At 32.5% G+C, this 27,089-nt stretch overlaps 1 protein-coding gene and 1 non-coding gene across 9 annotated transcripts; one reads left to right on the top strand and one right to left on the bottom strand.

Moving 5' to 3' along the window:
- Window positions 1-2,129: 2,129 nt before the first annotated feature.
- Window positions 2,130-2,236, top strand: LOC131179722 (small nucleolar RNA R71). Its single transcript, XR_009148609.1, has one exon. It is a non-coding gene; the product is annotated as a small nucleolar RNA R71 (small nucleolar RNA).
- An 11,903-nt stretch (window positions 2,237-14,139) lies between these two features.
- On the bottom strand, window positions 14,140-27,033 carry LOC110662380 (DNA polymerase eta). Of its 8 annotated transcripts, none has more exons than XM_021821338.2 (16): window positions 26,791-27,033; window positions 26,583-26,703; window positions 26,385-26,496; window positions 26,103-26,273; window positions 25,431-25,595; window positions 25,213-25,316; window positions 24,922-25,041; window positions 24,340-24,463; window positions 23,444-23,557; window positions 23,062-23,277; window positions 21,897-22,005; window positions 21,696-21,811; window positions 20,334-20,418; window positions 20,125-20,249; window positions 14,802-14,880; window positions 14,140-14,719 (listed from the first exon to the last, which is right to left on the bottom strand). In XM_021821338.2, exons 1-16 carry the CDS (start codon window positions 26,864-26,866, stop codon window positions 14,439-14,441), a joined length of 2,118 nt encoding a protein of 705 aa, XP_021677030.2. In that variant the 5' UTR covers window positions 26,867-27,033; the 3' UTR covers window positions 14,140-14,438. The 8 variants fall into 8 exon arrangements, 7 of the variants coding, with proteins under 7 accessions (XP_021677030.2, XP_021677032.2, XP_021677031.2 ...); XM_021821340.2 differs by having other exon boundaries at window positions 14,140-14,707; XM_021821339.2 differs by having other exon boundaries at window positions 21,696-21,799.
- Between the last annotated feature and the right edge of the window lie 56 nt (window positions 27,034-27,089).

Genomic DNA, 27,089 nt, shown 5'->3' with positions numbered 1-27,089 from the left:
TTAAGTCTTCTTTGATGTTCGATTGTGGGTTTACTATTTTCTTCCATGGGTATCCTATGCATGCAAATCGAAGGGTTGATCCCTTTCAGGTCTTCTATTTTATACCCTATGGCTTTGCTATGGATCCTAAGTTCTCTTAACAATTTTTCCTCTTCTAACTTAGACAGGCTAGAATTGATTATAACAAGATAATTAGACTTTGAGTCCAGGAATGCATACCTTAGTGAAGATGGGAGAGGTTTAAGCTCTACCTGTTTGGCGTTTTCCTGGAGCTTACCTTCGGTTTGTTCCTCCTTCAACTTCTCTATCTTGGAAGCCTTAGCTAAGGGTAGGGGTGGAGGAGCTACCAACTGTTGTGCACATGCTGCTATTTCTGTATTTTCATCATCCACTGTGTGGCTATACACAATACATACTTTAAGAGGATCTTTAGGATGTGTCTTATTAAATTCCTTTTTAACTTGTTCATCAATTATGTCAACCTTAAAGCATTCATCAGGTTTAAATTTGTGTTTCATTGTGTCGAACAAGTTAAACTCCACTTCTTCTTCTCCTACCTTGAGGGTTAATTGTCCATTTTTGACATCTATGATGGCTCTGGTGGTTGCCAAGAATGGTCTTCCCAGGATGATAGGAATTTGAACATCTTCTTCCATCTCAAGGACAACAAAGTCCACTGGAATAAAGAATTTGCCCACTTTGATAGGGATGTTCTCAAGTATTCCTACAGGATATTTAATGGATCGGTCAAACAATTGCAATGAAATTATAGTGGGTTTTAGTTTCCTGATCTTCAGCTTTTTGCATATTGATAGAGGCATTAAATTGACGCTTGCTCCAAGATCGTAGAGGGCCTTATCTATTTTCTTGTTACTAATGAGACAGGGTATGGAAAAGCTTCCTGGATCCTTCAACTTTGGAGGCAGTTTGTTTTGCAGAATGGCACTGCATTCCTCTGTTAGAGCTACTATTCCATGGTCTTCTAGCTTCCTTTTCTTTAACAGAATTTCCTTAAGAAATTTGGCATAAGATGGCATCTGAGAAAGTGCTTCAATGAAGGGGATGTTACTGTAAAGTTTCTGTAAAACTTCCAAAAACTTCCCAAACTGCTTGTCTAGTTTGGCTTTTTGAAATCTCTGAGGAAAAGGTAGGGGAGGCTGGTATGGTTCTGATAATTTCTTTGTCTTCCTTGCTTCCTCTTCCTGAACTTTCTTAGCTTCTTTCTCATTTTTCTCTGCTTGGTCTTTAGATTTTTCTATTGTTTCCTCTGTTGATTCTACCTCTAGTTGTACTAGAGTTCTCCCACTCCTTAGTGGAACTGCTTTACAATGCTCCCTTGGGTTTATTTCTGGTTGACTGGGCAGTTTGCCAGTAGCCTTACTTGAAGAACTTGCTTGCTGAGCGATTTGATTCTCTAGCATCTTGTTATGGGTAGCAAGTTGGTCCATTCTGGAAGTCAGCTGTTTAATCAATTCAGTTTGTTGTTATTGAGCTGCTAGGAATCCTTCCATCATGGTTTCCATGGTCATTTTCGATTCAGGTTGTTGAGGTTGGAGAGGTAGTGATGGCTGTGCAAAGTTTTGACTTTGTTCTAAAATCCAGGGGGTGCTGGAGGTTTGTACCCTTGTTCCTTGTTTATTGGCTGGTTCTGCTGATTGGACCATGAGAAATTTGGGTGGTTTCTCCATCCAAGGTTGTAAGTATTTGAATACGGATTGTTTGGCTGCCTCTGGTTGAAGTTTCCTCCATTATTCACATAGTTCATCTATTCTGTAGAGGGTTCACTGAAATTGCTATATTCTGAATTCATGTATCCTCCTTCATAGCTGTCCTCATGTTGACTATTTGTACCAACTGCGTTGGCTTGCATTCTTTCGAGTTTCTTTGTGAGCTGATCAAATTGGGCATTTATCATGCTTAGGGCATCTACTTCCAGGACCCCTACAGTTCTTCTTGCATTTCCTCTTTCATTCGACCACTCATAATTATGGTATGCAACCCTTTCTAAAAGTTCAAGTGCTTGTGGCACTGTTTTCTCCATTAGATCACCCTCTGCAACTGAATCAACTATGCTCCTTATAGAGGGTAGTAATCCATTATAGAAATTTTGCACCAATAGCCAATCTTCCATGCCATGGTGTGGACATTCCCTCTGCAGGTCCTTATATCTTTCCCATGCATCATAGAGTGACTCTCCTTCCTTTTATCTGAAGGTGTTGAGCTCAAGCCTCAGCTTTGCAGTCTTTGCAGGTGGGAAATATCTTGCTAGAAAAGCTTGAGAAAGATTTTCCCAGGTAGTGAATGTTCCAGCTGGTTGAGAAAGTAACCACTTCCTTGCTCTATCCTGAAGGGAGAATGGGAATGCTCTGAGTCTTATTGCTTGATCAGACACTCCATTTATCTTGAATGTATCACATAGGGCAAGAAAGCACTGGAGGTGATAGTGTGGGTCCTCTATTGATGAACCTACAAACTGGGTTTATTGAATCATTTGGAGCCATGCTGGTTTTAAATCAAAGTTGTTGGCTTCCACTGTGGGTCTAGTGACACTGGGCTAAAATCTTGGACAGATGGAGCTCTGTAATCTCTCAAGAGTCTTGGTCTGTCATTATTATCGGCCATGGTTGGGAATTCAAGATCTCCTTGACCGTGTTCTTGATATTTCCTTTCTCTCCTGATAGCTTTCAGAGTTCTGTCTATCTTCGAATCACAGTCCAAAATTTCTTCTGGCTTTATTCTGGTCATATACCAAATCGGGCACCTAAGAGAAAAGAAAAGAAATACAACCAGTAAAATAAAATTAAATAATAAATATAATTGCCTAAATTAGCTAAATTGCCTATCACTTGATATTACTAAAACTAAAAGATCCTCGGCAATGGCACCAAAAACTTGTTTCGCTATTTTGTAACCACCGCAAGTGCATGGATCGCTAACAACTAATAAAGTGATAAGTAGAGTATCGTTCCCACGAGGACCTTTGTTTAGCAAGTACCAATCTACACAGTAATTTTGACTGTTTAGGCTATCGAATATTTAGGGAATGAAGTTTGTTAACTTTAAATACTAGAATAGTAATCTTAAAATGAAGTAATCTATTTTTTGGAACAATTTTGGAATTAAGATTTCACACTTGAATCTTATTAGGGATGTATCTCATTTATTTACTGAATTGATGATCGTTTTCCTTAATGGAAATTAGCCCTAAGTTATCCTAAATCCTCTCTCAATGCATCTAGGGTCTATTTCAACTAACTCAAACCCTACTTTCATAGTGATTAAATTAATTAAAATCCTTTAGGATCTTTGATCAATTTTGAAGTTCCACAAAGGTATCAGCCTATGTCTAGGTCAGAATTCCTAGGTTCAAGATCTTGATTTACTAATGTTAATTTTCACCTTTCAGCCTTTCAATTAACATCTACAATCATAACTAAGTGAGTACCAACACATAGCATGCATTAAGATCACAAGAAATTAAATCAAGAAACGAATCTCGAATCCAATAAATAAAGTTCAGTGTTCATCCATAATAATAATTACAAGAGCTACTCTCCCAAATCCAGATAAGAAAACTACTCACTCATGATGAGTTCAGCAAATGTCATGATAAAAAGTAAAAACAATAAAAAAAAAGTTATACAGAAGAAATAAAATGATAAAAATCTATCTAGGGAGATGAAACGAAGGAACCAAAGAGAGTTTTCAGCTTTGATGTTGTGGAGCTTTAGCTGGAAACTTCTTTGAAATCGATGTAGAGCTGACAGACAACCTTCAAGAGTGATCCAGCAGCAGTCACCTCCCCCTTTTTTCCTTATGTTTTCTTTTATATTTATATTGGTTGCTCTACGGTTAGGTCATTTTGAGTCCAAAAGGCTTTAGGAGTCTCATTTGAATCAGAAAATAGAAGGGGAATTCGAGTTACAAGACTGGCTGCAGCATAGTACACGGCCCGTGTGTCACTACACGGGTCCCGTAATGTAGGGCCGTGTGACTTGCTGGAAGGGAGTTGCAAAATCTTACACTGGCACAGAAAGTTACACGGGTCTGTGCCAACTACACGGGCCTGGTTACATGGGCCGTGTACTGTTGTTCCCATAAGGTTTTTCAAGCTTGCGCCCAGCAGAGACTTACACGGGTCCCTGTATATTACACGGGTTTACTTACATTACCCGTGTACTTGTGTTTCTCATCAATTCTCTTGGCTTTCTTCTAGCAGAGAGTTACACGGGTTTGGGACTTGGTTTACACGATCCGTGTACTTTGTATCAGCAGCAATTCTCTGTCTTTTTACCTCTCTAAGCTTTCCTTTGCACTCCCATTCTTTAGGGCTTCACCCAAGCACCTAAAATAATGTAGAAAACATGGAATTACGGGCTTGGCAACATAATTTACAAAAACTAATGAAATTAAATACTATGCATGAAAATACTTGTCTAAATGCTATGAATTAGAATACAAATCTGCTTAAAAACATCTATACAATTCAAGTGTATCAGTATTCTTTTCGACTGAAACACACAATTTTACAGTGTTTCAATATCATAATTTATCATAAGTCCAAAAATAAATTCAAATCTATTTATATCTAGCTTTAATATACTTGACGTTCTTTAAAATTTGTATTTCGGGGTTACTATTCACGATACTATTCAAGTCAAATTGTTGGCTTTCTCATGCTTAATAGGTATGGGAATTTTAATTTCACCCATATACCACATTTTGGTTACCTAATTTGTTAGTTTTGGTTGTTTCCTCAAATTTTAAGTCTCTTAGGTGAAATTTTCAGATTTGGTATCCTTTTTTGCACTATTCCATTTGTCAAGTTGCTGTTAAAATTTGGCTAAGTTTTCTTCGTAGAAGTTATTCCTTATTGTCTTAACTTTATTTCCCTTTTTGAATCACTCCATTTGGAGTTTTTTAGCCCAAGATATGACTATTTGAATGGGGCTGGTCAGATTTGGTGTTACCTAGAATTCTGGGCATTTTCTGGATATTGGCAGTTTTTGTTGGTTGATTGCAAGTGACTTTTTGGATACGTTATGATCACAATTTGGGTTTATTTTCTTCATGAAAGTTGTAGGGATATGTCTCAGCTTTCCATCGATATAAGATTCAGGTCATTTGGACCTTCCTAGACCAAGTTATAGTCATTTAAGTAACTACTGTTTATTTGGTCATTTTTGTATAGGGCAGTGTGCCCAAATCCAGATTTTGCCTAATAGTTCAATAAGTTATGGTCATTTTCTGGGCATGATTCCTAAGTGAAAAATTGTTCATTTTGTGTCTAGTTTCATTCCCAATTGATCTCACACCAATTGGTTGGTAAATTTTCAGTTTTGGTCCCTAAAAGGGACCTAGGTCAAGCTGTCTGCATATTGACCTTAACTAATCCGAATTGAAACTTGGTTCTAACAATTCACACACACCACAAATAGTCATAATTGACCGCTTCTCAACTCAAATAAGGTCAATTACATCAATTGACCAATTCTCAACTTTTTCTCCATTTTTTCACATGCTCAAAACCTTAATTACATAGAGTTTAAATCTAATGCATTCAAAGTGCACATTCAATGTTTACATACTTCATTCAACCTAAACAATCAAATAAAACACATCAAAATCATTCATTTCAAACCCTAACTTAAGCTGGCCAAAATTTCCATATTACTCCCCCAACAAGTGTTTTCTTTTGATTTTAAGTTAAGATCTAAGTTATTTACACTAAAAACATAAGTACTAAACATAAATTTTCAATTTAACTCACTAACCTTAAACTTTGAAGTTCAATCTTCACTTTCTTCCTTTTCTTTTTTTCTTTTCTTCTTCTAAAGCTTTCTCAAGTTGATCTAACAAGTTTTTATGGATTAGTTTGGGGTCAAAATAGGTTTAAGTGATTGAAATCAAGCTTAAACTCAAGCTTTTATGGTGGTGCTACAATGGTGGAGAGAGAGAGAGAGAGAGGAGGCCGGCTCACTTGGATGGAGAAGAAGAAATGATTTTTCTTTTCTTTTTTTAGGTATTTTATGTATATTTTTACTTAATTGACTTGGTCAATTATGGTGGGGAAAATCAAAATACCCTTTATGATGTCACACTAATGATGTAAGCATGATGTAATAAACTTTTTCCTTTTTCTTTTTCTTTTACATTTATTTTTCCATTAGTTCTTTAATTTAATTCTTGATCCCAAAATTTTCTTTTCTCTGATTTTATTAGACAGTTAGGTCAGGAGTCAGCTCTAGGGGTGAATTGTCCAAATTGCCCCTCGCTGGTTCAATCCGGTTTGTAAGTTATTCGATATTTCTTCCGAATCCTTAATCTAATTATTTGACCTGCTTAACAACTCTTTTTCGTGATTTTTTTCTTTTTTACTGTGTTTGCAATAGTCCTAAGGACCGCGGCATCTCATTTTTCAGTTCGAAATTTGAGTTAAGACTTACCTCGCAATCATTTCTCGGGAAGGTCACCCATCGCTGTGACTCCCGGCTCATTTAACTTTTTATACTTTGTTTTTCTTCTTTATACTTAACTATTTGGAAATTATTAATTATTTGCGTTCAGGGCTTAACTAGGTGTCTTAGATGTGGTTCTAATCCCCTTAATTGTCGGGACCGACACGGATCACCGTAACAGTAAAATGTACCAGGCTATGCAAATAAGAGTGTTACATGAAGGTTGGAGGAGTTCAATTCTATGCTTATTAAATTGTTGGTTATATTCCTAAGTATCCCCTGAAATGTGTTTTAAAACAGAATTTTGCTTTGCTTGAGGACAAGCAAAAGTTTGAGTTTGGGGGTATTTGATACACTTGAAATATATAGATGTTTTTAAGCACATTTGTATACTATCTCATAGCATTTAGGCAAGTATTTTCATGCATAGTAGTTGATTTCATTAGTTTTTATAATTTCTATTGTCAAGCCCTTAATTTCATATTTTCTGCATCATTTCAGGTATTTGGGTGAAGCCCCACAGTATAGGAGTGCAAAAGGAAGCTTGGAGAGGTCAAGATACTGAGCATTGCTGCTGATACAAAGTACACGGATCATGTAAACCAAGCCCCAGACCCGTGTAACCTTCTGCCAGAAGAAAGCCAGATAGCCAATGGAGAAACAAAAGTACACGGGTCGTGTAATTATACCCGTATAATCTGTAGGGACCCGTGTAAGTCTCTATTGAGCACAAGCTTGAAGAACCTTATGGGAACAATAGTACACGGCCCATGTAACCAGGCCCGTGTAGTTGGCGCAGACCCATGTAACTCTCTGTGCCAATGCAAGACTTCGTAGTTCTACTCCAACAAGTTACACGGCCTTAAGCTGTGTAGTGACACACGGGCCGTGTACAAGACAGTTTTATAACTCGAATTTTCGCTCTTGTTTTCTGATTCATATGAGACTCCTAAAGTCTTTTGGACTTAAAATGACCTAACCCTAGAGCAACCATTATAAATAGAAGAGAAAATATCAGAAAAAGTGGGGCTCTCTTTTATCTTTTGACAGCACTTTTGAAGAGTTTTGAAGGAGAGAAATCCACACTCTGCACTCTCACCAGCCATCTCGAGGAGAGAAACATCAGTACCAAAAGGAGTTTTTCAGCTGAAGCTCCACAAGATCAAAGCTGCAGACTCTCTTCGATTCCTTCATTTCATCTCCCTAGACAGATTTTTATTGTTTTATTTCTTCTACATGATTTTCTTTTTACTGTTTTTACCTTTTATCATGATGTTTGCTGAACTCACCATGAGTGAGTAGTTTTCTTATTCTGGATTTGGGAGAGTAACGCTTGTAATTGTTATTATGGATGAACACTAAGTTTTATTTATTGGATTTGAGATTCATTCCTTGATTTAATTTTTGTGATCTTAATGCATGCTATGTGCTGGTACCCACTTAGCAATGATTGTAGATGTTAATTGAAGGACTGAAAGGTAAAGATTAATATTAGAAAATCAAGATCTTAAACCTAGGAATTCTTACCTAAACATAGGCTGATACTTTTGTGGAAATTCAAAATTGATCAAAAATCTTAAAGGATTTTAATTAATTTGATCACCACAAAAGTTGGGTTTGAGTTAATTAGAATACACCCTAGGTGCCTTGAGAGAGGATTTAGGATAACTTAGGACTGATTTCCATCAAGGAAAACAATCCTCAATTCAGTAAATAAATGAGATAACATCCTTAGTAAGATTCAAGTGTGAAATCTTAATTCCAGAATTGTTTCAAATAAATCATTTTGTTTTGAGTTTACCATTCTAGTGTTTAAGGTTAACAAACTTCATTTTCTAAGTATTCGATAGCCTAGACAGTCAAAACTATTGTGTAAATTGGTACTTACTAATCAAATTCCTTGTGGGAACGATACTCTACTCATCACTTTATTACTTGTTAGCGATCTATGCACTTGCGGGGTTGTAAAACCAGCGAAACAGCTCAAAAAAAGGACAAAGAGATTTATGATACTATTTTATATCTCACTATAGATGCTTGACTAGGTTATTACTTATCTCTCTCATTTGTTGAGGAGACAATGGAGTTAGCTTTGTTTGTTTTGAATGCCATGGTTTGTGTACAGGCTTAGATTCTCCTCTTATTAGAGGTTAGATCTAAGTTTTTCGTTGGCCCTTTAGGAAGTTTCATTATTGTGTTGTGTACTGTGGATGATAATTCGACCTCCCCGACCATAGGGAGTTAGAATCGCCCTGAAGATGGCCCTTATGGATTAGTCTTGCATAGTTAGTGAGATAAAGAATAGGTTTTGAATAGTAAGAATTGTGATTTCAAATGGGATTTATGCATAATTGATTTTATTGAAATTAAGATTTGTTTCCATAAATTACTGGAATTACTTTAATGTTCAGTTATGATTTGATAAATTAAAATTCTCGAACAGAGTCATTTTAACAAATGATTTATTTTATTAGCAATAAATATTTTGATTTTTAGAATTTTGATTGAATTTCAAGATTTCCAAATTCTTTGCTAAAATTTTGGTAAGGTATTGTATATTATGTTTTAAATTATGATTGTACACCACTGAGTTCACTACTCAGTGATAGCTTTGTATGCTGTCGCTGGTGAAAGTAAAGATAGAATAGCCGAGTGAGATTTTCGATAGCTGCGCCTTAAAGACTCATTAGGATTAGCTTTGGGTATATTAGAGGTATACCCTTGTACATTAGATTTTGATGTATGCATGTAATTATATGTATGTAAATTGTTTGAGCAGTTGTACAAGAACTTTTGTAATATTATTTTGGGTATGTAATTAAAATGCAAATTATTATAATATTCAAATTTATTTTTGATTTTTGTAATCTATGTAAATAATTAAATTTTTGTATTTTGTGAATGAGAAATTATTCTTTTTTTTTTTAAATGAGATGCTTTGAATTGCGGTTGATTTTGAGTTGAGCTTCTTGTATGAGATTGTGAGATGAAATGGATCTGTATTGGAGTTATGGTTGAGTAAAAATATTGGAAGTGTGTTTCTTTTCAGGTTTTGAAGAACTGTTTTCTCAAAATACAGCCAGTACTCTGCCAGAATTTTTGTAAAAATTACGGTAGTTTTAAATATCTAAAAATTTGATTTGTGACTTAATGTCAATTAAAAGTTTTTAATATTTGTGAAAAAAATTTACCCACCAGCTTACAAATGAATAGAAATTGTTTTAAAATTCCTTGTAGTATATTTAATAGGTTACTGGTAGGCGAAGTATGGTAATTTGTTGGGTGTACTACGGGATTATGTTATGCCTTACTGAGGAAAAGGGTGTGACAAAATGCCTACCCGCAGGCTTCATGCCTGACATGACCAACATATACAGGATAGATATGAGGCTGTCTAACAAGTATACTCCCGTGTATTCAGCTTTTATAATCTGTTATAGGTTTCTTGGGCACTGATAATGATTAATTAAGACTGAATATACAATAAGTAAACAGAAAAGATCCTGATAAATTCAATTGTTTTCAAAGTGAAATAAAAACGTAAACGACCTAAATATTATGAATTGTCACATAGAATTATTATTATTATTATTAATTATTTAGTTATTGTTATTTTAAATTATGCACCACTAAGTGTTATGCTTAGCGCGTTGGTTTTTTCATCGCGTAGGTACTAGAGACAAGTCCCAGCAGCCATAGCAGCAGCAACAGTAGTGCTCATACAGAGGCCGATCAGATTTGCCGGTGTCTACTAGTTACCTTGACAGTTGTAATTTTGTTGGTAGGGCCCATTTATGTCTAGATTTTGTGTTTTTGTTCATTGTACTTAAACACATGATGTATTTCATTTTGGATTGTAATTAAATTTTGAGATTTTACATAAACTTGTAAATTATTGTTTATGAATTTCTATATGAATTCAATAGACGATACCCTTTTGAGATCTCATAAATAATTATGAATTGATATGATACAATAGAAAATGATATGGAAAAATGTGAAATGAATATGAACATGTTAACAGGTAATTAATGGAACCCACCAGATGCTAACAAAACAGAAGAGACTCTGTCTGGGTCTCTATAAAATATATATATATATATATATATATATATATATATATATATATATATATATATATATATATATATATATATATATATATATATATATTCTACACCTGGATTACCTGTTTTTAAATGATATTAAACATTTTCAATGAACTTGATAATACAAGATAGGGTGTTTTGGCACCGAATATGACACTTCTTGCTCGGCTATACAGTAGACGAGTAAGGGGTGTTACAATAAGTATTTAGACTTGGTACCTTTACAGGTACTTCTATCGGTGCTTAGCCTTCATCTGCTCTTTTTAAGGTTCCTGTAAATACTTGTAGACCACTGTACAGTTGAAGAGTTAATTTCCTCAAGTGCTTTTCACAAATGCCTAACTTCATTTATTTATTTATTTATTTATTTTTTTGTAGAGAATGTAAATGTAGGTATCTGGCACTTCTTCATCAAATGTAAATGTAGGTATCTGGCACTTCTTCATCAAGCACAATATCGGATATTGGGGAGTTACCAATTCAGTCTTGTTCCAAAGCCACCTATTGACTTCAAGCTTCTTCCAAGAACTTTCCTACATGCTATAATCATTATATTTTGATGTACTAAATTTAGCATACATTTGATCACTTGGGTACTTGTTGAACAATAAGCCGTATTTTAGCTTTTATTTATGAATGAAAGTGGCCATGGGGCCTACTTATTACATTAGTCTTTATCTGATTACGTGTGAATGCTTCAAACTATTAATCGCTGTGTTGGTTTTTCCTATTTCATTTTTGCAAGGATTCTAGGAAAAGCCGTGAGTCGGCTATTTGAGGTCATAGGTCAACCTTGGTTGTTTTATGCTTGGTGTTATCTATTAGTTTCTTGCAAGGTGCGATGACTTTGGACTTGCAAAATCACATCATTTGAATCGTTACCTTAAAAACCATAGCAATTATGATTGTCATAAAAGGAATTTGGATTGTGGAAACATTGATTCCTCTTATACAGTCCCCCGGGAATTTTGGGCTGGTGCCCCTTAAGTTCTCTAATACTCTTAGAAGTCAAGTTTGCCTCCTCCAATTTAAGGAATTGGTCATTAGAAGCTGTAGGAACTTGGTCACTACCTAAGGGAGTCTATGGCAAAGTCTGCACCCTGAGTCCCCTAGTGCTCTTGGATGCCGAAGCAAATTCCTCTAGCCTAAAAGTTTGGCCATCAGGAAGTACTGGAACTGGTAAACTGAGTTTCTCAAACAACCTCTGTATAAAAGAAATTATTTTCTCCATACTTACATCAATTCTATCAAAGGCTATATCCATCTACCTTCCTATGCCTTTCTCTAAAACATCAGTGATGGTTGATGCAAGTTTTTCTTTATCAATATTAGGCATTTTATGACACCTCATCAAGAACGTGCATGATAGTGAAATGTGAGACCTTTTTGTCCCACTGGGCGTGCTAAAAATTATTTGCTAATTTTTGGCAAAGAATAGTGGTGTAGATTATTATTTTGACACTTTGCGAAAATTTATTCCGCTGAGGTGCCAAAAATTGTTTCCTTTTTGGAAATCAATTTGGTTGTCTCACAACTTACTGTTACACGAGCATACTAGATACTGAGTATATCATCTGGGATTGGTTCTGACTTTTCAGATCAAACAATTGTGGGAACTGACTCTACTACACGCAGTTTCATTAATCTCATGAATAACAAGTAATTAAAAGCAAATGAACTAGAATTGAATGCTTTGATTGCTTAAAAGGAAAGTACAATGCTTGAAATTAAATGCAAGAGCTTTGGAAAAAATAAAAGACTAATAAAATAAAGATAAAAAACTGCTAGAGTCTAGTTGAATTGTTATTGTTTGATGTTTATGGAGGGTTTCATGTTGCTGCTCACCTGGCTTTTATAGTTTTGCTTTTAGGTACCAAGAAGACTCTTGGAAGACTCTTTAACACACTTTGCCACGTTTTACAGTTACTTGTAGTCACCTACTCATTCCTTGGAACTGCTTGAAATTGTTGACAGATCCTTTCTTTCAGATAACCATTCAATAATCACCATTAATTTAATTATTAATTATTTCAAGCCGCAAATTAATTAAATTAATAAAATAAAACTAATTATATTAATTTCACATAAAATTAATTTAATTAATTCTTAGTCTTAAAAGTAATTAATAAATAAAATGATTATTTTTAGAGTAAACAATATAATTAATGAGTAATAACTTTAAAAAAAAAAACATATAAATTATTCAAAATATATGATATATGATATTAAAACATATAAATTTTATATAATTTGTATGAGTTTTTCACATTATAAATCTTGTGAATAAGTAAAATATACAAGTTCATAAATTTTTATAGAATTTTTTTTTCTTTCTTTGTGAAGAGAAAAACAAATTGTAAAAACATGATATTATTGCATTAAGTTTTTTTTTTCTTTTATTTCTCTTTAATTAAAATTCAAACTCATTAATGGGCACTTCAAAAATTTAATAAAAAAAATCAGTGAAAAAATTTATGTTTAAACTTGGCTTATGATAAATTATAACATCTATCAAATAAAATACACATATTAATTAGAGTAAAACTATATATAAAATATACATTTTATTTACAATTTATGTGGGATATACTTTTTTAATTATATATTCTTTTCAAAATTATTTGTAAAAAGGTATGACTTTAAATTTTACATTGTATATTTGAATACATAGATTTATTTGGTTTGATTTAAAAATATAATTATATTAATTTCAAACAATAAAAATATTTTTATTATAAAATTTCAATTAGAAGTAAATATAGAATATATTTTCTTTACAAATATAAATTTTAATCGTGGGACTAAAAATGTCAAATTTTTATATAAAATTATGATTAATCAAATAAAATTTTAGGTAGTATATTGTAATTTATTATTAACTTTTTTAATTAATTTCAAATTTATTAATCTTAAAAATTTGATTATTTCACATAAAATTAAAAATTTTGAACAGAATTATAATTCGACATAAACATTTAACATTTTAGTTTAACATTTTTAATTCAATGCCCATTTAAAAGCAATATGAAAAACTACTTAATTTTTATATGTTTATGCTCGCTCATACACATGGCGATTATTCAAATTGCATTGCAAAGGTCCACCATGAGTGAAAATGATAGTAGGCTAACACCATTCGAGAACCTCGTAGTAAGCTGTGTAATTAACCTATTCGGTTTTAAATTTAATCAAATTGAAATAATAAAAATTTAAATTAAAAAATAATGTTAATTAAATCAAATCAAATCAAATCAAATTAAACTTAAAAATTCAACCGATCAAGTTACACCTATTTTGTTGAGTTTTTTCAATTTCTATATTCTTATTCTTTGAGCCTATTATAAATTCCATAAATTGTACATTATATTCTATAAAAGTCTATAAATTCAATAAATAGATCATAAATTAAACAAATCAGTCAAAATTTTTTTTTCCTGTTTTTTTAATGAAAACAAGAAGACCAAACTTTTTACAAAATACTAACAGAACCAATTGAAAAACAAAATTGAAAAACTAAATTAAAATGATTCGATTCAATTTTTCGATTATAACCGAATTTGCTCACCCATACCTTGTAGGCCAAAACCACCATTATCATTTTCTCCATACGGCTGTACATGTAACCTTCATAATACACTTTGAAGTTCTGTTTTCTTGGGCAGTAAGACAGCATGTTTGCATCCTATCTCAAATCACACAATGTACACACCTCACTATACGGATTTACCCATAGACATTTAGATTTTTATGCCCCAGTCCAACGTAATTCTCCCCAAATAAAACAGTCCATCAAATCCAGTAGTACAATGCTTCACAATTAAGTTGGATGATACTCCTATGCAGGGTGTCAAGGTTCACTATCACTCATTGCCTATGTTGCTTTAGTTGGAGGGAAATAATGGGCTATGGTCAAACCTTGTTTAACTGTATTAGGCCGCTTGCGAGGCCGAAGCCAAGACCGAACTTCATCTTGGATTTCTTGTGGTAACTCATCAATCACTGATGGGTCAATCTCATCAATCTTGTAATGCCATGCTTCTCTATGTACATTCTGACTTAAACTATGTCTGCAATCATTTGTGCTGCACTCTGCAAGAAGAAGACTCTCCTTTGGCAGCTCAACTTCATTCGCTTCTAAACCTAAATTCAACTCTTGATAAGGAGAAGAACCAGCATAAATGCAGAATCTAGAAATGGGATTCCGAGATACCCAAGAATGAAGAAGCTTTAGTACCTTGAACCACGCCAACATTCTCCAGTTTTGGTTTAGAGCAAGAGGGATTGCTCTTCTTGAAGAACTTGAGGATTGTGCCCTGTAAAAAGAAAGCTAAGTAAATATTTTTTTTTTTTTAAAAATACTTGTATACGCATGGATGCAGATATGCAAATGCAAGCATAAATTATGACAGGGGAACATAACCATATATACATCAGCATCTGCATGCATAGGAATGTGTGAATACATTGTTTTATTGAATGACCAAAATTACTATAAGCTGAAGCATTATAACCTCTTGCCCAATCCGAAGTTGTTTTAATTGGCTAATTTCTATGATTTCACAAGATCAAAACAGGTTCTAATTCGTTTCTTTGGTGTTAAATCATCCAACCAAAAAAAAAAAAAAAACCTACCACACAAAGGCAACCCTAACAGACAATGCAAATATAAATATAGAATTAATGGCCAAATACATTAATTAACTCCCACACTATTTGGGAAAAGTGTATTGCATCCCTACCGATTATTTTGACCTATGAAGCCGCTAATTTTTTTTTATTATTTAGCTATTACACAAATGGCTCTAAATCACGGTCACGGCCGAGTTCGCAGTTACAGTCGCGAGTAATGAAAATGGCCCTCTAACAACCTGTTGCTACACAATTTTTTTTTTTTCAATTTGCAAAGTTCATGAAATGAATAAATATTGAAAAATATAAATAAAACTAAAATATACAACTAAATAATAAGTACAAATATATCAAATAAGGATGTTAGATCCATCATTTTCATAAAGCATTAGTATTAATCAATTTAAACCAAAATAACTAAGAAGATAGTAAATAACTAACCTTATTACCACTAAAATGAGTGTCTAGGAGATTCTTAATTATTTTGACTTTGATCCTAGGACATCATTTGTTTAGCTCGTAAACTTACTTACTATGTAATTAGGTTATTTAACTTACCATGTAATTAGGTTGTAAACTTACTATTGAATTTAGAAAATCAATTTCAAGAGTTAATTACATGATTATTTATTTTCCTTAAATTTTATCTTGCCAAAGCCTAAATTTATACTTAGCAAATATCATTAAAGCTTAAAACTTTCTTTGATATTATTTTCTAATTATTTATGGATTTACCTAAAAAAAATTCAAAATAGTTAAAAATGAGGAAAAAAATAATAATAATAACACACCCTTCAATCTCATTTACTTCAAAACTACATTGTCTGGTTGATGGTCCATGCTCATGAGCTAAAAAATTTGTAGAGAAATGAATGATTTTACTTGAGTTGGTTGGAAAGAAAAATGAGAGAGTTGAGAGAAAATGACCTAGTTGCCTAGAGAGAATGAAAAGATGTTAAAATGTATAAGTTAAGATAGTTTTGCGCCCAGAAAAAGGTTCCCTCTACTGCATTTCACATGAAACAGAAAAAAAAAAAAAAAAAAAAAAAAAAAAAAAGAAAAAGAAAGAAAGAAGGAGAAGAAGAAGAATTCTTAACTAGAAAAGTAAAGGCCGTTTACGACCATTATATAACGGTTGGTAATGGCCATTACTTTTAAATACACAGCCTTTACAATTATAAATTTAAAAATCAGTTAAATAACGATGGTAACGGTAATGATAATAAAAAAACTTTTAAAAACGGCCATTACGTAATGTAACCGCTGTTATTTAAAACCATGATTGCACCCTTAAATTGTAATTTTACAACCAATAAAGCACAACTAAGGGTATAAACGAGCTGAGTTGAGCAGAGCTTTGAATAGCTCAAGCTCGACTCAATCCTTTTCTCTTTAGGCTCTAGCTCGATTTGAGCTTTAATATCACAGCTCGAGCTAGACTTGTTTGCCAAGCTTGAGCTCAACTCATTTAAAATAAGCTAAATGGCTAAAAAAATCCAAACCATAATAAGTTTTTTCAATTTTAGCCAAACTTTTTTAATTTTATCAATTTAGTCTTTAGACTTTTACATTAGTTTCAATTTTAGCAATTAACTTAATTAAATGATTTAAATTGATAAAATTAATTTAAATATTTGCTTATATTATTGATATTAGTCAATTATTTTATTTTATTTTTTTTATAATTTTAGCAAATATTCTCAAACAAATCAAATAAAAATATTATTATACTAAATCAAATACTTATCATTCTGGAAGTTATAATTAAATTTATTTTGCTTATATTATTTATTAATATTTTATATTTAAACATTTGATTTTTTTTTTATTTGTTAGGCCTTAAATTCAAGATAAAATAATGAAACAGATATAAATTAAAAGCATAATAGAAAGAGAGAAAAAAATAAATTAAAAATTAAGATAACAATATTAGATATATTATTCAATTATTATATTTTTTATTAATATAAAGTCTGTTAAAATTAATAAAAATATTAAAATTATTAAACAAATTAATAAAGTTGTATAGATTAGCTAAAATTAACTATGAATAAAAAGATTTGAATTATTTGTCAATTGATGAGTTTAATTGTTTTCAATTAAATTTATTGCTTAAATTAAAAACAATATGAAAAGTTTATGGTTAAATTGATAAAATTAAAAGATTTGGTTAAAATTGAAAATTGACATAAAAGTTTTGAATTTTTTTGTCATTGAGCCTTTAAAATATAAACTAGTCAAACTCAAACTCGACTCGTTTGAGCTCAACTCATTTTAATTATAAACACGCTTAATTTAAAAAAAAAAGTTAAATACTAAAAAAGTCATAGACACTTAAATAAAATTTTAATTTAATTAAAGTTTCATTATGACTAATTTTAAGCCAAATAAAGAATCAAGGAGGGGTTCTCCTTTTACAAAGAAGGCAACCCCTCCTACTTCATCAATACTTTCGATGTGGTACAAAGGAATCACACCTCACGCTTTCAGCAACTAGAATGTTTTTCTATAAACATGTTGAATTCTTGGCTGACATGAGGTTGTGGTCTAATGGTAGTAGCATGTAACATGTTGCTTGCATGGCTTAGGCTCGATGCCCAGCTCAGTAAACTTTGTTTTTCTTTTTGGATTTTGCACTTTCCTTTTCTTTTTATTTCCTTTTTTTTTCATCTCTTTTGTATTTTCTTTCCTTTTTATGTTCTTTGTTTAGTAAATGTCTACAAATTAATTATTTATTTTATTGAGGTTCTATTTTTATTCTTTTTGAAAAAATATTTAATTTAAAAATTTACTATATAATTAATATAAATATATTAATTATTTAAAATACTTTTAAGGTTTCAATAATAATAATAATAATAATAATAATAATAATAATAATAAAATTATTATTATTATTATTATTATTATGTGTGATTAATTATATATTTAAATATTAACTCTTATTTACTTAAATGCTAATTAGAAGCCTTAATTATATATGATGAAAGAAAATTTTAATTTTATTATTTTAATGCATATATGCATCATACAATAAATATTTCTTATATCCCCTAAAAAAAAATATTTCCCATAGCCTGTCATTAATTTTTTAAAAACTATATAATTAAGGGCTATATTTTATCAAAAAAAGGACTATATAATTGAAATTTAAAAAGTATATTATATAATACGCTAATACACTTATAACGTCACTCTTTGATCAAATCCTTTTATTTGATTTTATAATTATATTACAACAATAGAAAAGAAGTAAATATGTGCATGTGTGTGAGTGCATATTACATGTTTAATTTTCAAAATATCACTTTTAGCATTTATAGTCTATACACACTTAACACCTTATATAATTTATTCATGTACGGCTTAAATTGTTTATTAAGAACTATATAGTTGAAAATTAGAATGTATATTATATAATGCACTAATACATTTATAATTTGCCACTTTATAGTTAAATCTTTTCACTTGATTCAAGTTATACATATAAGAGAGAGGGGAAGAGAGTGTAATAGTAATGGTTAGATAACTTAGAGTTAAATTTAAATCTTAATATTTTAAAAGTTTAAAGGTCATAGAGAGAGAGTAGTACTAATAATGTTTGGATAGTTTAGTATTAAGTTTGAAACTTAATCTTTCGAAGGTTTAAAGTTCAGAGTGAAAGAGAGGGAGAGGGAGAGAGAGACAGATAGTAATAGTAATAGTTTAATAACTTAGTATTAAACTTGAATCTTAATCTTTTAAAGGTTAAAGTTATATATATATATATATATATATAGAGAGAGAGAGAGAGAGAGAGAGAGAGAGAGAGAGAGAGAGAGAGAGAGAGAGAGAGTATTCAGTAAATTCAAAAAGGAGAGAGAGAGAGGGGGGGGGGGTGTTGAGAGTATAAGAGAATTATATTTTATAAATGCACTTTTTATTTTGATTATATCATAAATTTATATAATAATATAATATTTAATAACATATTATTTTATATTCAAAGCATAAATTTAATTTTATAATTTTATTTTTCACATACAAATTAACTTTTAAAAAAAAAATTATAAATAACTATATTTTATATATTGATTATATTATAATTTTAGATAATATATTATTTTTAGTACAATTATAAATAAAACAAATATATTTAATAAACAAATAAAATATAATTACTAATATAAATGTTTTTATAAATGAGCCAATTCGTGAGCTTATAGACGAGCCCGAAAACAAGCTTATTCAAAAGTTTAATTAACGAGACAGCTCGCGAGCTCGTTCAATGAGCCAGATTGTGAGCCTGTTAATAAGCCAAGTTTGAGCTCGGCTTGTTTATTAAATGAGCCTAAATTTAGAACTTGAGCTCGGCTCGTTTAGAAAATGAGTCGAAGCGAACCAATCTTTTATCAAACCTAACCTCGAGTAGCTCACAAGCGGCTTAGTTCATTTACACCCCTAAGCACAACTTGTTCAATTAAATAATAAATAATTAAATTTAATCCATACAATTTGTGAAAAAAGATATATCAAGAGATAAATTAATCTTTTCTCATGAATGAATTTGAAAAATTATGTAAGGGTGTAAAAATTAAAGGGTGCAACGGTTCAAAAATAAAAGGTTAGGGTGTAATAGGTCAAAATATAAGGTCAGGATGCAGTATAGTTTTCTTAGTTAACTTAGACGCGTTATGTATTAAGCCTATAAACAATGAGCAAAAGAATGAAAGGACTGAATTGATGATGACAAACTTGATAAGGAAGAGTAGGTTTTGAAAGCTTTATAGTTATCCCTAATGATTTTTGCCAGCTAGTGAAGGTGGCAAATAATTTAGCTGTCCACATGCCAACAAAACCTCTTCTCAAAAACAAAAGTTTCAAACAGCAAAAACCCTTGCGGTGATCTTAAGGTAGAATAAAAGACAATAATAAGTGCAAATTCTTACCTTGTCTTCCAAGGCATTTCTTTTCTGTTCCTGTTGTTCTAATTTAGGCAGTATAACCCTAGTGTCATCCCTAAAGAAACATCCCCGTGAGTTGCTTTGGTTTACTGCTGAACAACTTTCACCACCTGAATGAACAATTAACCTTGATTACTTAATTCAAAATATCACTGCAGGAATCACAAGCTGTTCCAACATAAAAAAGATGACACCTGAGGGTAATGGCTGTGAAGTTGGCTGTGAAGTTTCTAGGGCAAAGCCATCTTTTGCTTGTTTGGGCGAAGAGCAAAATGAATCCTAAAAACAATAGATCTCCTGCATTAGCCTTCACAATTAGACAATACCATACAGCCAGTAACTCAAAGCTTGCAATGGTAGAGAAGAATGGTGTTTGTTTATCAAAGCATAAAATACAAACAATTTTACAAATGAAAACAGCATTTACATATTGCAGAAGTGTAATATTAACTTGATCTCACAACTCCCAGGCAGCTAAATAAAAACTTGTAAGTTTATAAAGCCAGTGTACTGTAGGTGGATTGATTCCACAACACCAAAGCGTAAACCCTAAAATATGGAGAAGAACTTCTCATTACCTCCAGTTCTGATTCTCAAATGTTTCTTATTACCTCCAGTTCCAATTCTAAAATTATTTCTCATTACCTCCAGTCCTCATTTCCAAATTAAATAAGTCAAATGGGGGATATCTCTCCCAAGAAGTAGGAATGGTGAAAAGCTGTTATTGCTTCCTTCTAATTATATACAATGCAAAAGTTTCTCTCTCCCTTTTTTTTTTTTTTTTTTTGCAAATATCAATAGAAAAGTATATTAAAGAAGGAAAAAAAAAAGAGAGAAATTAACTTCACTATGCAAACATAGGAAATCAATTTGATAGATCCTTCTTTAAAATAAAGAAACCTTAAAAGACATGCACAAAACTGATATAAAGGTTTCCAATAGTAGAGCAGTACACATGGGATGCTAGACCTTCCTAAGCTTGAGATTTTTTGGAAGAAATTAAAGAAATAATATGCACAGTAGATTTTGTTTTCTATTTGAAAGAACCAACTAAAAAAAAAAAAACGTTAAGATGTTATGTATAAAATGTAAAATAGAAGACATCATAATTTTTGCACCAAGCCATAATATTCACTTGGGATGCTGAATACCCTTAATTAATATTTAAAATGCCATGGTTAGACAAGCAAAAGAGTTGCAATTATTCTAGCACATGTCACACTTGGACCACCATACGTGAAGATTTCAGTACAAATCTAAGACTCAAACTTTTACATTAACAAATTGATGTGGAGAGCTGTTTCCAATTGAAGAAACTGCACTAGAAATTGCCAAATTCCAACATACGCTTTTTTTTTTTTTTTTTTTTTTTTTTTTATCTCTAACAAATTCTAACAGGCTGTCCAAAAATCATACGACATTATTTCTTGTTATTTTTTCCCCAACACATTTGGATTCATCTAGTATCTACACAAATAAGATTCAATATTGTATATGTCTAATGATAGTCATGGAAGCTATCATTTTTTCCAATAAAAAATAATGAAGCTGCCTACTTTATCTCTCGATTCACTGATTTTCTGTCCTTGTAGATCCAAACAAGGAAAATTATAGTCACTTTGTGGCTCAGCTGATTTCAGTTCTGAATAGCTTTCAGTACCTGACATGAAGCCTTCATTAAATTATGATAGGAAATAGCTGAAAATCAACAATTAAAAATGACATGCACAAATGCCAATCAACAAAGCCAAAATCACCTGATGACGATAGTGGTGCAGATTCTTGGATGAAGGTATCTGGAGTTTGCTTTGAAGATGAGTGGGATGGATACTGGCCTTGAAAATATTTCATGATTGAACATGTTCCCTATGAACAAGACAGAAATCATTAATTAGCTGCTTCTGGTACATGCTTTCCAGGTTGTTTTTACTTCTTGCCCTTCTGAGTACACATTCATGCTCTGAAATTTCAAGTTATGTACAGTTAATCATTTTACTAAAGGTAAAATTTTGGTTGCACTTGAATCAAGTAACTAAACGAGAGATGAAGGAATCTTGGAATCCCAACTTAAACTCCCCTGTTACATAAAAGCAATTATTAATTTGAGGGCATTTAAAGAGAGGATTACTTAATTTGTCTGTTTAAAATTGACATGCCTAAGAAAAGTGTCTTCTCTCTGAACTTAAGGCATCAAGCATACACTCACTAAACATTTCTGCTTAATCTATCAATGTTTAATCCACGGAGTTGCACCACAACCAAAATTATCACCATAACTATTGCAACATGACACCAGCACCAGCACCATCACCATCATCAACATAACCACTGGAATTATCAGTGCAGCACTAACAGCCCTGCCACCACTACAACCATCATAAACAATGTTGAATCACCACCACTGCCACCATACTACTATTCTTGTGTCTTGGTTCAATTATGGCAGCCAATTGCCACACAACTGCAGGTTCTCTGTTTCTATGTGTTTGCCACCATAGTAGTTCTAGTCAACCCCAACTTTCCTCTATCTCTATCAAATTAAATTTTGAATACAATCACAGAAGAAGAAATAAAGTGATGGAATCTTCATTCATGCCATAATGAAATTACAAAGTACTTAATTTTCTCATCCAAATGGAGCTTTGAATGTTTCTCTTTCTCTAGGGTGGGACCTTGTATTATGCTAAGAACCACCTAGCCACAGAAAATAATTTATTCTTTCATGAAAAATATTTATCCTGGGCACAAAAACCAACAGCATAGAAACAACACATGATCAGACTATTTGCACGATTTGGTTTGTTGACAATCTAGGCAAATGCCTATGAACTGGACTTAACAGGGAAGACCCGAAAAAATTACTAAATTCAAGAAAATAAATCATGTCTAGATATATGATAAACCAAGTATTGTCCCACTTACAGAAGGTACAGCAACAATTTTACTTGCTGAAACAGAAAGAGCTGTTATTCCCCATCCATTGTGATTACTTCCTTGAATTTTTACTCCACACGAGCCCAAATACTCACGTAATCCAGCTTGAAACAGGTTGAATGCATCTTCTTGAATCTTGGCAGTCCCATACCTCAAAGGGCAAGATTTTGAAGGGAACTTCTTATGTGAATCTGAGTCACTCAACTGCAGAACAATTGTTAATTAGGAAGGAAATATATTGGAGGTTCGCATGTAATAATTTGTAGGCATCCAGGCATTAGATGGGAAAAAAGGAACGCAAAAAAAGAAAGCTGCAATAGACAAATAATAATAAAAAGGTTAATAAACAGATCAGGCAGAAAGAATCAACCTTGTATGCACTTGCATGCAAGGTAAGGGTGTGTGCCATCCGCTTGTTTTGTTCCAAATCAAAGCATAGACGTTCACTGAGCTCGTCACCGAGTTGATTGATCCAGTGCTGGACCTGGGAAAAAGCAATATATTAATACGCCATATAGTTAGATGTTTTATGTTAACGAAACAACTGCTTAGGTTGGAATAAGGATACACCAGAAACAAAATTCAGAATTAAGATTGCCTAACAAAACTATTTGAAACTTAAAATTTAGAAAATATAAACTTCCAAAAATTAAATTAGATATTAAAAAGAAATAACATTATAATGATTTACATTATATTAGTACTACATTAATAGTGAATATTTATCATGTTACAATTACAATTTCAAGTAAATTTAGAAACTAAAGCGCAAATGAAGGTTCTTCCTGAAACAAATTTAACCACTGAAGAAAGAGTCTTACATCAATTGTCATTCAAAGAAATTCCTCAATTAATAAATAAAAACACTATGATTGGTCAAACTTCTCTCATCATCTTGCTTTTCTTCATTAAAGAGAAAAAAGCCCCTTCTAACCACTTTATATTCAAGAGTTTCTTTGAAGGAATTTTATAGGAATTCATTAGTATTGTACATAACAGTTAGTTATAGAACTTTCTATAAAACAGGAGAAAGGCCTTGTTCGCCAGACTCATATTATTATGAGGGATATGACCTAGGCATCCAAACAACAGAGAGAGAGAGAGAGAGAGAGATAGAGATTCTTTACATTAAGCTAGAAAGACATTATTTCTTTTGCTTAAAACCAAATACTAAACCAATAAACTTCTATTGATAAGTGCATGAAGAGACCAAAATATACAGCATTGTACAAAAAATCATTTATTTGATTAAGATAGAATTCTTACAGAAACAATTGTCTTTAAAGCCCGAGGACCCGGAAATGACTTGCCAGAACCATGGCTCTTAGGAAGAAGGCGTACCTGAACTTCTTCCCCATTGATCCCTCTAGCAATGTTCCACAACCAGGTACTGGAGTTTATGTCAAAAATGGGAGTTAAGAATACTATTTTGACCATTGTTTGATGACTATGTGCATGGAAAACCAACTCTTACTAAGCATGCTTAAGGGTCATTCCACAGGATTCATCCAGCATTAAGAATTACATTAGAGAGAGAGAGAGAGAGAGAGAGAGAGAGAGAGAGAGAGAGAGGGATGAAATGGGAAAAAAAAAATTAAAAAGATTGAGAAGAAATGAAGGACAGAGTAATATATTTGGCACATAAAGTTCAAAAACTACATGAAATTGAGTTGGAAGAAAGTATCATGCATTCATGCTCGAATATTTTTCAAATATACAGTGGAACAAAGGTTTAACGACTTCTAAATTTTTACATCTTACCAAAGCATTAAAAACAGTTAACAGAAAAGTTCTCTGATCTTAGAAATTCTAGTATTCATATCTTTGCAATACAATCAATTCTTTTACCCTGTATTTATGCCATAACGATCTTGTAGCTTCTCCTCTGAAAACTGCAGCAGGCCTCCAACAGTGTTTACACCCAGGTCATTTTGTAAGGAAGTCCCCAGTTTCCCTCCGAGCTGTTTCCTACAACCAAATAAAACATTGCATTTTCAGGAGATCACATAAACCTCAAAAAGGAAAAAAAAAGTATGTAAAAAGAAAATTTCACAATTTATGCGTTCGAGGCTGTATTATCGTATGGCATCTAAACTTAAAAATTTTAGTCAACACCATGTCTATTGTAGAAATACTTACATTTTCTTGATTGGCAACGAATCAAGCAATGCTTTCACAGATGAGAAGGGCACAACAGTTTGTTGTGCAGGTTTATTCATACCACTTGTAAGTTTGGCCAGCATCTACTAAAAATTTCATATACAGGATATTCATCACATTCAAGTTAAAAAGAAACTTAGCTTATATAAGATCATACTTATTAGAGAAGATATGAAAAATCAAGGACACTTTCATACCTTGTTATGAGCAATGCCAGCAGAACAAGTAAATTCAGTAGCCTTCAAAACTTGCATTCTAAGTTCTGCAACTATGATGGCCCCACAAGCTAATAACTTCTCCCGGTGATCAGTATCACTCCTACATAGCCACTCCCTTACCTTTTCTTTCGCATCATGTCCATTCTGAAACCAATGCAAAGTCCAGAATAGCCAAAAAAAAAACTTTTTCTTTTTCACATAAAAGAAGTCTGTGTTGCTGTAAATTAATGAATTAAGTCTGTGTTGCTGTAAATTAATGAATTATAACTTCAAATTTGGATTTTCGTTAAAGGGGAAGAGAGTAAAAGGTAAGTTTCTCTTCCTTTTTGCTGTTTGCTTTATAGACAAGCAAAGAAAACAATAAAAACTGAGAAAGACAACTCTTTAAAGTCTCCAATCATTCAACTCATACGGGGTGAGAGAGCAGCAACAAGAGGAGGAAGAGGCCAATAAAAGGTGGTGAGTGGCTATGTAATGTTTTATGTCTTTAACAGCATTAAAGGAGCAGGGTATTAAAATTGTGCTAAGAGGACCAATCTAACAATGAAAGAGCCTAGAATCCCTTCCCACCTTGAGATTTCCAGAAATCTTCCTTTAAGAGACAACGAGAATTTAGCATCTACCGATTGACTGAAAAGCACTGCCACATACCTCATTCTTAAGCCCCAAAACATGTGATTTGAGAGCTTCCGCATCTATTGATTCCAAGCTATGCGGAGGACTTTCTTTTAGCATAGCTTCTGCAGAATCAGTAAGATCAAGATAAACTTCATCAATGGAAGCCCTCTCACATCGACCCTTCCTTGCAAGAATGGAAACCACCTGTAAATTTGATTGAGAAAAAACCCCACAAAATAAGAGAAATGATTATAATTTCAAAGTGAATCATTAACAATAATCTTCACATCATCAAGAATGTCAAATCCCACATACCTCAGAACCAGCATTGCGGTAAGCATTCAAGTCAGCTTTACCACGTGCTACAGGGACTTGGACCAACTGAATTTGAGGGCATACTTGCTTTGCTTCATCACCTCGCATGGAACTAAAATTGTAAATTTGATTTTGTAGCCTTAAAGAACATGAATATCAATTAAAAATAAAATAAAATAACTAGAACATCCCACTGACCGCTTCACTCCAAATTTTCGAGCCTCATAGCTAACAGCAATCAAAGCTCCACCTTTCCACTCATTGTACTGCACAACAGCAGTAGGCAAACCCCTTAAATGTGGCTGCTTCCGCTGCTCCACTATAATGAAAATTACAGGCCAATTAGCACATAATACGGAATAAGGACTGTATACGCACAATCAATGACACGGAGAGAGTAGAAAACCTTGAACGTAGAAGCAATCCATGTCAATGTGAGCAATGATTCTGGAATCCAATGATTCGGGTCTAGCCAGCGGCATTTTTCTCCCTCTTCCGTCCTTCCTTCTTTCTTTTGCCTCCTATGGGGAATAAATAATCGGGGGTCGAGGAAAATTTATCTCACACCCTAAACGGCGACGTCTAGGAATTTCACTCCTTTTTTCGGCGGTTCTGCTCTCTTTCCAACGGCACCGTTTTGTATAGGAAATTTAGCGAACATGGCCTGGTTATTCCCGCCGTACTCCATCATTCTCTCTCGATTTT

Source organism: Hevea brasiliensis, chromosome 4, assembly GCF_030052815.1.
Source record: "Hevea brasiliensis isolate MT/VB/25A 57/8 chromosome 4, ASM3005281v1, whole genome shotgun sequence".
NCBI classification, from domain to species: Eukaryota; Viridiplantae; Streptophyta; class Magnoliopsida; order Malpighiales; family Euphorbiaceae; genus Hevea; species Hevea brasiliensis.
This window is presented reverse-complemented; position numbering and strand designations above follow the sequence as displayed.

Coding starts and splice junctions, on each gene's coding strand:
- LOC110662380 (XM_021821338.2), bottom strand. CDS start 26,866: ATGCCGCTGGCTAGACCCGAATCATTGGATTCCAGAATCATTGCTCAC. Junction 24,464..24,921: donor CGTTATGGCATAAATACAGG/GTAAAAGAATTG, acceptor CATAAACTCCAG/TACCTGGTTGTGGAACATTG. Junction 23,558..24,339: donor CTTTAAAGACAATTGTTTCT/GTAAGAATTCTA, acceptor GCTTTTTCCCAG/GTCCAGCACTGGATCAATCA.